The sequence below is a fragment of the Amblyomma americanum genome, chromosome 3 (assembly GCF_052857255.1).
Source record: "Amblyomma americanum isolate KBUSLIRL-KWMA chromosome 3, ASM5285725v1, whole genome shotgun sequence".
In the NCBI taxonomy this organism is placed as follows: domain Eukaryota; kingdom Metazoa; phylum Arthropoda; class Arachnida; order Ixodida; family Ixodidae; genus Amblyomma; species Amblyomma americanum.
In genome coordinates this window covers 134,071,883-134,082,147 of record NC_135499.1, presented here as the reverse complement: position 1 = coordinate 134,082,147, position 10,265 = coordinate 134,071,883, and the positions used below count along the sequence as shown (strand labels likewise).

General features: G+C 48.0%; 1 protein-coding gene across 1 annotated transcript in view; it reads left to right on the top strand.

Annotated features, from left to right (window-relative positions):
• Positions 1–1,331: 1,331 nt before the first annotated feature.
• The window catches only part of LOC144124939 (uncharacterized), a 130,409-nt gene continuing 121,475 nt past the window's right edge, over positions 1,332–10,265 (top strand). Inside the window, exon 1 of the mRNA XM_077657904.1 lies at positions 1,332–1,734. Within this exon, the coding sequence (XP_077514030.1) occupies positions 1,497–1,734 (238 nt within the window). The 5' untranslated portion in view covers positions 1,332–1,496. The remainder of the gene's footprint in view (positions 1,735–10,265) is intronic.

The following is a 10,265-nucleotide window of genomic DNA, read 5'->3' as shown; positions in this document are numbered from 1 at the left end:
ATTATTAGTCAGTGACCACAGTTATTAATTGCCGCAGGTAGAAGTTATTTTTCCTCTTTTAGCAGGCAGTTTCGCAAATGGCACTACTTAAGCAGCACAGGTAATTGGCCCAATATTGGAAAGGCATGGTTTCATACTGATGCTTTGCTGGACCAAATTTTAAGCCTATTTTGCTTACTACTGGCAAGACAGGTCACCCAACGGGACCTGTTATTCCGGGAGGGTCGTCATAATACAATGGTTGTGCAACCCTTCACTATATTGGTTGAAGCGACGCCACGCCTTAGGTTTCACGAGCAGCGAACACGGGGCTTGGAGTCTCTTGGAGGCGGGAAATTCAGAAAGGTCGACGATTCAGCTGCAGAACCGTTGTGTTCTGCCGTCCAATTTCGCTGTCGGTCACCTGGGGTGAATTTTGAAATTCTGCTGAATAAACTTTACGCCGTATCCTATTATGCGTTGGTCGTATTATGCGACATGGCCGAGGCCGTAATTTTTTTTTTCGGGGTTCAAAGTGTTTAAAACGTGGATTGGATTGGAAAACATTTAATTCGTCAGAAAAGGCAGAATGCAGACGATCCGTGCTAGGTGGCTATCAGTCCACGGCTGACAGCGACCTGGGTAGCCCATTCAATGACCCGGGTTTGAACTCCCAAGTCTGAGCTGACCAACACGGCCTCCCACTGCTCGAGAGTAGGAACCTGTATTAGAGATTTCGGGATCTTGATTGTAAAACATTTTATTCGCCGGGAAGAGCTTGGCAAGAGGTCGCGTTAAGTGGTCGAGAGCACATAGCCCTCGACGACTTTGTCAGCCCACTCCACCGCCAAAACTTGCGTTCTGGGGTCAGAGCTAGCCAGCACGGTCTCCCACCGCTCGAGAGAAGGAGCTGTAACTAGATCACCCGGAGGTGGCTCTATTTTGCAGTCCCACAGGATGTGATCGTAGGTAGCACGTTGGCCACAGTGTTTGCAGTTTGGGTTGTAAAGATCTGGATAAATGTGCGCGAGGAGTGATGGGGTGCATTGCGCGCGATAAAAATAGTTCAAATGTGCCGCCATAGCTTAAAAACAAAATGTGCACAGCGCTGCGTGCGTTTCTTTTTGTGTTAACCGTTCGTTGTAACCATACCTGAAAGCGTTGTTTAGAAAATGAATAAGTACAGCAACACACTTGACGTAATTTGTGTTTACTTTGAAACAAAAAAAAATTCCGGTTTCATGAAACGTTGAGCGCGCCGCCCAGCGACAACTTTCTTTGTTTCGCTTTCGGTTTCGTCTGCGATTCTTCCGCTAGCAGCCGCTAGCAGCTGGTGCCGTTCATTCCGTACACGACAGGAGGCGCGCAGCTCGTCAGCTCGCCAGCGTTGCTCGTCCGGCGTTCGGTCGTCTGCAATTTTGGGCGTGAAAGCTGGCCCCCGCGCGCGGACCCGCGGTTCGAAGACCTCCAGAGTTAGAACTGTCGCGTGCCTTTGGCGTGCTCCTCCTAGTTCCGTCATGTTTTTCGCCGTGGTGATGTTCTTGTGGGCCGTACTCGGCTTCGGCAACGGCGAGACCCTCGCACCGGCTTACGCGAAGGGTTTCGACATGAGTGCTTGCCAGACCCTGTGCCCCGTTCCGGGCTGCCCTGGAAACACGTCGGCCGACTCCGAGCTGAAACTCTCCGAACGTGGCTTTCCTCTCACCAAAAACTTTGAGTTTCCGCCCAAGATTCGTCGTTACACGCCGTTCAGAGGTGAGAAAGACACGCTTCCAGAGCGCCCCCCTTCAATTACGTGTTGCTTTTTCCATTTAAGGGCCCCAACACGAGTGCACTCGCCAAGGGCGTGTTTTTCGATCCATTCAATGTAGTTTCGGGAGTTGGGAAAGTTTGTGTGGACCTCAAAGCGCGCCTTAGCTGAGGGCTTCTCTGCCGCGCACATTGCAGTCGTCATCGACACACAGTGCAATTCGATAACTTGTTATCCGCGCGTGTGGCGCCTGTTAACGTATCAGCGCCGCGCATACTCAACTTTTGGGCGGAAACGTGAGTCAGTAGATTCCTCGACAGTGCTGTCGGGCTATTGGCCGCTGCTGGCGGCCGTTATCCGTTTAAACATTTAAACTTTGGGCGTTGTTTACCAGCGCTCTTCCGCGCGCAGATTAGACGCTGCGCGGCGCCGGGAGCGCTCGTGCGGCGAGTCGCAGATTGCGCCCGGCGCCAGCAAGCTGAGAGGAGGGCGGTGCCTGCTGCTTCTGGCGGTGGGAGAAATTCACTCGCTCTGTATAATGCGCGCGTGAGTTGTCTGCGATCGCGCCGCTTCTGCGGCATGCGTGGCGTGGATGCTTGGCCACTCGTTGCGAGCGGTTTATTCGGTGGAGATCGGCGTTGTGGAGTTGCATCGAAGCTCCAAAGTCTGGGCCCTCGATGAGTCAAGTGAACAACGTTTGACAACGTGCACGTGAACCCAGCGTAGAGGCCTGTATAATAATAATAATAATAATAATAATAATAATAATAATAATAATTGGTTTTTTGGGGAAAGGAAATGGCGCAGTATCTGCCTCATATATCGTTGGACACCTGAACCGCGCCGTAAGAGAAGGGAATAGGAGGGAGTGAAAGAAGAAACGAAGAAAGAGGTGCCGTAGTGGAGGGCTCCGGAATAATTTCGACCACCTGGGGATCTTTAACGTGCACTGACATCGCACAGCACACGGGCGCCTTAGCGTTTTTCCTCCATAAAAACGCAGCCGCCGCGGTCGGGTTCGAACCCGGGAACTCCGGATCAGTAGTCGAGCGCCCTAACCGCTGAGCCACCGCGGCGGGTTAGAGGCCTGTATGTGGCTCGTAATTCATGTCATGGGAGAAAAGACACTCGAGACGAATTGAAGTTAGCGTGTCGCAATAAGGTGCTGCGTTCCGATGGCAAAGAAGGTACCTTCACTGAAAGCGGAGCTTTCATAAGCTAGGAAAAGTGTAAAAGAAAAAAGCAAGTTGCGGTGACGTGAAGACCCTAATTGCGAATCTCTGAGGCTAGGCTACATCTCAATCCACTTTTAAACGGTGATCACGGAGTCATTTTTGGTCTCCACGAGTTTGAACCGAGGGACGGGAAAAAAAAAATTGCTCTGTTTAAAATTAAAATCTCTCAGCTATAAATGGGTGTTTTCCTGCCTAACAAAGAGCAACGTAGCCGCTAAGTGTTGCACAATCGATTTTTGCTGCGAACAAAAATTGCATCGCGCAGTCCACATTGTTCTGTTAATTACGCCGGCAGTGCCGCCAACTACGCCACGCGCTATAGTATAATGCAGACAGATTGTTAACAATTCTACTGCTTGAGGACAAAAACCTAAATTTTTCTTTTAGCCTGAAAGTCGTAAAGTTCTGCACGGCGAGCTCATCAGAAAAAAAAAAAAAATGGAGGGATTCGCATTGGAATGAACGCCGAGCGGCAATTTGCGCTCATGCGGCAAAAATATAGACACGAAACGAAATGGGCGTGTAATTTCAAAGAGGCTGCACATAATTCTCAAAACGGACTGGAGCAAGTGGCGGCTGACACGCTTAACAGATGGTTCGTTGTAGTGCGCAGTAAACTGCTAAATATGACTGAGAGAAAAAGGGGTCTGCAAAAAAAAAAAAGGAAAGGCGCGGTAAGTTCCTCGCTCAGAGTGGACGCATCGACCGCACTCTCGGGCAAGAGATGAACTTCAAGAGAACACGCAGGGGCTAGACCTCGCATGACTCAGAAGAATATGCTACAGGGTGGGGTCAAAACCGTGTGGGTTCGGGCATACGTAGTTGCACGAGCCCAATGCATCTCCTCCGCATACACGTTCAGCTGAAAAAGGTTGAGAATAATGAGAATATAGGACCGTTGTTCTGTGGTCCCGGGGTTATAGTTGGAGCGGCTTTCTTTTTCAACCTGGCACCCTCGTTCGTATACAAAGGCGGCCACGCCTGGCAGACTGCGTGAGATGCGGCTGTAGAAAATGAAGGGTTTTAGACAAGAGAAAAAGCAAAAACTGAAAACATGCCAATGTTTTGCAAGAAAGCAGATGTCCCAGATGATGATGGCATGATTGCGTTTTATTTTAATGGCGCAACGGCAGCTTCGGCCATAGGAGCGCCGTGTTTAGCGTTATTTTGGTCTGCGGGGCTGGGGTTAAAGATCAGTTTTTCTAAGCACCACATCCCAGAGAAGCGGAGCGTCAGGCTAGGGGAAAGGTTCTAACCCCCACCAGAAAACCGGTATAACCGAGGCGGTAAAGTCGTCCAAGTAGCTATAGTTTTGTTCACACGTGCTTGGTTTCTAGGCTTTCTGGAGTGAGCTCTGCATAATGATTAATCATGCGGTAGAACGTTGCGGCCTTCTCCTTCTTTAAGAAATTTTCTCTGCATAATGCTGCCGCCTCGGCTAAATATAGCTTGATGTTTCCACGGAGTTGCCACGTGCTATTCCGGTGGTTTTTCGCAAGGCGGTGACGGTAACTGCTCGTGGGCCCTGCCTTTACGCGTGCACGGTCGATAATATACGGCTTTTAAATGGCCGAGCGCCTGTCTCGGAAGTATTGATCTCAGCTTTGGGTCAAAGGGTATGGGAGGGGCGATAATCGCGGAGCGGTTCATTCGAAAGCTGATGCCGTTCGATCGCTTCGGCTGCGTTCAAGCCTCCGTTTCTACGGAAACGAAAAAATAATGTTTTGACATTTTTCTGACTTTTAAGCTTTGCATGCGTAGTCTCATACAGTAGCTTGGTTTGGGCTAGTTGGTAACAGTTCTTAGAAAACATAGCGCAAAAAGGACACGGACGACACAGAAGTGGACAGGACAGGCGCTAACTTGCAACTTTATATTTCGAAAAGCCACCACGTCTAATATATAGGAGCCGATCACCACCATCAAGCGATGAGCATGCGCAAAGAGCACAATCAGGATTACAGCGTGTGAAAAATAAGCAAAAAATTTACGATAAAATAACAAAATGAAAGCACGGTGCCGGGGGAACACTGAAAGAAAAGAGACATCGTGTACTGAAACTTACTGCAAAAAGCGCTTTACAAGCTTGTCAAGGTTAAGAACCAAACAAATAACGCGGCAAAAAAGGGAGATAAACAGATCGACTAAAAGATGAGGGGAGTGCACAAGGCTCCACACTGAGACAAGCACGTGGTGAATAAAGACAGAATGACAATGGGGAAACTACATTTATGGGCATGGCAATGGCAATAAAGTTGCAAGTTAGCGCCTGTCCTGTCCACTTCTGTGTCGTCCGTGTCCTTTTTGCGCTATGTTTTCTAAGGTCTCATACAGAGCCATGGGTTTATTTGTTGTTGCATCTACTACGGCGACGTATTTGTGAATTGTGCTTACTCAGCTAGACTAACCTTAATATATTGCTCCGATTGCGACGCCACTGCGGTGGCAATCGGGAACCTATGAACTGTTATGCATCTCCGTCTCGGCATCAAGGAGCAGTTTGCCATATCGCCGCCGTGTTGGGATAAAACAGCATTGTTATTGCCATCAAGCTCAATTCAATTCTTTATTTCTTCCAGAAATAATGCATCCTGGAAAGGGTCAAGGGCTAGAGCTGTCTCGACAGCTTGACTAGGCCCATGACCGCTTGTACAAAGCAGGCGTGGTTTGCATCAATACCTACGTCAACAGGTATTGCTCATGTTAATTGGCGGCAGGAATACGAAGAGTACTTAATTATGCAGTAGCACAAGTATACAGAAGTATAAGCAACATATTATTTCAAAATAAGTTTGTAGAATACCAGTACTAACATTGGTAGACACATCACAATACCAACAAACCAAGAAGGTAAACAGAACAGCATCAAGAACAAAAAAAAAATAGAATGCTTACATGTTCAAACAAAAAAAAAAGCCTTAGAAACGAAAAATCAAACACATCTAGGCATTCATTCCGTGCCTAGAAAAAAGAAAAAAATCAGGGGGGGGGGGGGGCACTTTCTTGGCCTAAAGTGCGGTGAGGAGAAAGCCTTTAGCGCGATGTTGATGCTTGTGTCACTGATGTGTGGTTAAGATGTTGATTAAGTACACAGTTGTTTGTGAATCTTAAATGCTGGAGACACTGGAGTGGAGGTGGGTATTTGACCTCAAAAATCTCGACCTCACCTCAACCTCATATAAAATTTGCCGACCTCACTCAACCTCATCAGTTTAGGTTGAGGTCTCCTTAGACGCCCTCACCGCGCTCAACCTCACCTCAACCTCAAATTTCGAATTTGAGGTCGGCTTCTCAACCTCAGAAAACAAAAAAAAACGATTAAAAAGTTTTTCAGTTAAAAACGGTTCTGAGAATCCTGTGACACAGGAAAGCCAAAATGGTGATGGTACCATTGTGATGACTAGTTATAACAATAGCGACACTAAGCGGTCTGTAATTATTTAATAAGGTGTGTACAGACACTACTGATGTGCACGCAATAGGAGAAGCTTATAATCTGGGATGAACCCTTGGAACTTGGAGAGTTTACGGCTTGCGGACAAGGTGGTAACCCTTACGTGCCTACCACCAGTACGTCGTACAGTACCTTTTTCATAAGTTTGCTACACTAACTATTTGTGAGCTAATCAGTGTAAATATTCGGCAACCAGCTTCGCGTATACTTCTTCGTATCGGAAGCCTCTCGCTCATTCACGCACGACCCGGCAATTGACAAACACAGCCCTTCTACACCGTCTACCAGAAAATGGGAGGGGGGGGGGGGGGGGAGGTATTCACGATACTCTTCTTAGGCTTCAGAATAGTTAGCGAATGTAAAGAAACTGGATGCCGATTTACTTTCCAATGGGACGGCTACGCAGACGCATATCAGTAGATTTCGATTTTCTAGCTATGTAGAAGCGAGCAGCTTCTTTTATTAATGCGAAAGCATATTAGATGGCGCAGTTTCAAGGTCATATCCGCAAAAAAGTGTCCGCAAGAAGCGGCACCATGTGAAGTCACGAGCTGACGATTCAAGCGACGAAGATTATGACATGACACCATTAATTATTGATAGTTAACACTCAAATTAGCGTGCCTGACTAATCATAATTGTCGTAATTAGATAACACTAACACTAATTAGTATTAATGATGACATCGTATGAGTGTGGCGTCATACCGGATCACGTGATAACGATGTAATGTCCCATCAAACCTACTCACCTGACGACGATTTAATGTGCCGGCACACCTAGTCACGTGACAACGATCTAATGTCACGTCATACCAGGTCCCCACCCACCTCCTCCCCCCATTTCAAGGTACATGTGGATCCAACATTACTACGCATGCGCGCGTGACGCATCACAATGAGTGCCCACAATCCGATCGGATTGTTAAGCACGTAAACGCGCCAGTTCTCATGTATGACATACTGCAACGACCTTGCAACGACACATGCCTTTGGCATTCGAGATTTTGCCGATGATGATGATGATGATTGTGTATCTTTACGAGCCCGGGAAAGTCTGACATACCGCTACCAGATTAAAAGAAGTTGCTAGAATATTGTAAATGTCGTACCCAGCAACCTCAGACAATAACTGTGCGGAAAAAAAGCATTACGTGCAGCTAATACTTAAGGAATATGATGCTGATGTTCTTGGGAGGTCAAGACCCTTCCTCGATTCCGTCACTTCTCTCCAGGTGGCGATGGTAATGGTTTCGAAATCCTGGGAATGCTCGGATGACTCGCCAGGAACGGGCTAGATTACGTCTTCGAACACTGTGCCGACTATTTAAATCACGTGGGACAACTGGCCTGGAGTGGGCAGCGTGAACCGCTCTCTCTCTGTCAAGAGCACCACGGCTCTCCGCTCAAATTTCGTCGCAGCGAAATCTTTTTCCGAGCTCCCCCACCCCGGGGAAAAAGAAACCGCCCAAGTAATCATACGCCTCAACAGAATTCTGGGTACCATTTCGTCAACCAGTATGAGACAAGCTGTTTTAAGTCAGTCACTTGTTTTCCCACAAATCTGAACTAATCAATGGTACGCCAGCATCCTCGACGTTTTTTACCCACGAGCACCGCGCGAGCATTCTACGAAGCCGTTTAAGACGTCAGATAACATGCCGAAAACGGTTTTTCTCCTCTTTTGTGTGCGAAATATCTCGGTACTCCAATCCTATAGGAACGGTATTTTGTGTCCCCGCGTGAATCAGACGGGCCTCAGCACGGACACGCGTATACGAGCGCCCATTATCAACTAAATGTTTATTAGATGAAACAAACTTCCACGTTCGCACATCTGAGCTGTTGCAAACTGTCAGTTCCGTCTTAATTGCTTCAACCGGGCGTGCGCGCGCTTGTGCGGAGAAACGTACACTCTTGCTTTCCATTGAACTCGATTCTGCTTTCGATGACAGTTTGCGCTCGTGTGTGTTCTCTGCTCCCGAGTTTCATCGTTTCGCGCGAGTAGAAATGGTCGTCTAGCAGCTCGCTCAGAACTGCCCAAAAGAGCAAATGGTGCGCTCTTATACGGCTGTCGTCCTCGCACACATTTCGCTCCGTGCATTCCTCAAATTCTCAGTTGCGGGTCGACTGAAGTACAGGGAAGTCTCGAGCAAAGTGGGCCAGAGAAGGTCTCGTCAACTGTGACAACAGCCAGCGTGCACGTGTTCATTGTTCGCGCATCGGAGATGGGGCCGGTCTGGCCCTGTAGTTGCAAGCAGGCGCCATGCTTTTTCTACAGAAATTGAGCCTACTCCGAGCGGACGAGGAAGCCTGCAAGTCTTTTTGGAATATAAACCGAAGCCCGCTTGAAATAAATCTAACTGCTTATTCTTCCCCACGAACGGTTCTTCCGCGCAGAAACTAGTGGCGCATTCCAATCGGTCATCCGGAGCACGTTTGCGTGCACCGCGAACCGAAAAGCGTGTTTCAATGGGCGATTTGCATCCAAATCGCGTATTATTATTGCCCGAGACGGATTTGGTGCGCCTTTGCGGATTTGAGGCTCTGCTCCGGATCGCCCGTTGGAATGCTCCATAACTGCTGGTGGCTATCACTTTGGAATTAATGTCTTAGGGAGTAAGACAATAATTAAGGTACTAATTATTGCGGCGACACAAAGGATTGACCCGTGCGTCGCTTTTAGTCCTTTTTGCACTCGCGAACGATGTTGCATTGTATGTAATAAACTGCAGGCAGACTGCGTTCTTCTAAGCTTTATTTGGCCGGCGCACAGAGGTGGGCAACCTCATGAGGTTTCAACCTCATGAGGCCGATTTCAACCTCAAAATGACCTCACCCTCACGTCATGAGGCGAGGTTGAGGTGAGGTCGGCGACGGCTGGAAATTGTGTGAGCGAGGTCAGCAAATCAGACCTCAACTTCACGCCTGAGTCTGAGGTTGTGGGAGGTCGTCATCCAGTGAGGTCGAGACTTTTTACAGTTGCCGCGGCTTACTTCGACGAGCGGCGCTTCCGAAGCGGAGTTGCAGCGCATCACCGCAATGTTCATGCAATGATGCCTGGTGTTCGGTTTCCCCTTTTTGGACAACCGGATGCCACAGTTCCCTCTTGGCTTCCGGTGCTGCGCCGTAATGTCCGTTCAGTCCGAGCCTACGGGAAGACGCACCCCTCTGGTCTTTCCGAAAGGAGTGTTACTGTTGCCCGACGTTTCCACTTATCATGAAAGTGTTTCGTGTAGGTTGATGTTCTCAGGCAACCAAATAACTATTGTTGGAATCTAAGGCCTCATGGGTTATGACCAGAATGTCTACTGGAGTTATATTATTACCTAGAAAAGTATTCAAACGAGAATATCATAATTTCAGGCGACCTACCCACATTGATTGGGGCACCATGAAGTTCAGTCCCCCCGATGCGCGTAGTTCAGAAGTATTACTTGATATATTGTTGGCGTATAATCTAGTCCAGACTGTGCACTCTCCTACACGCATAACTAGTTCAGCTTCTTCAATTATGGACCTCATTTCATGTTCCGCAGGCTGAAAAAATTGCATTACTGTAGTTTACGAGGGCATTTCTGACCACAAACTAGTCTATTTTACCTGCATGCTCCCACGCCAACTGGGAACGTGCATGAAAAAATTACAAACTGTGAAGCATTTTGACGCCGCAGACGACCCACGTATTAGGCATTTTCTGGAATATGCCCTGTCATCGTTTTGTGAGGACGATGTAAATGCGTTGTGGGCGAGGTTTAAATACCTCTGCGATTACTGCGTGCGAAACTTTGTACCGGAAGTAATAAGGAACTAGGCAGAACAAACCCTTGGCTAACCCGAGAACTAAT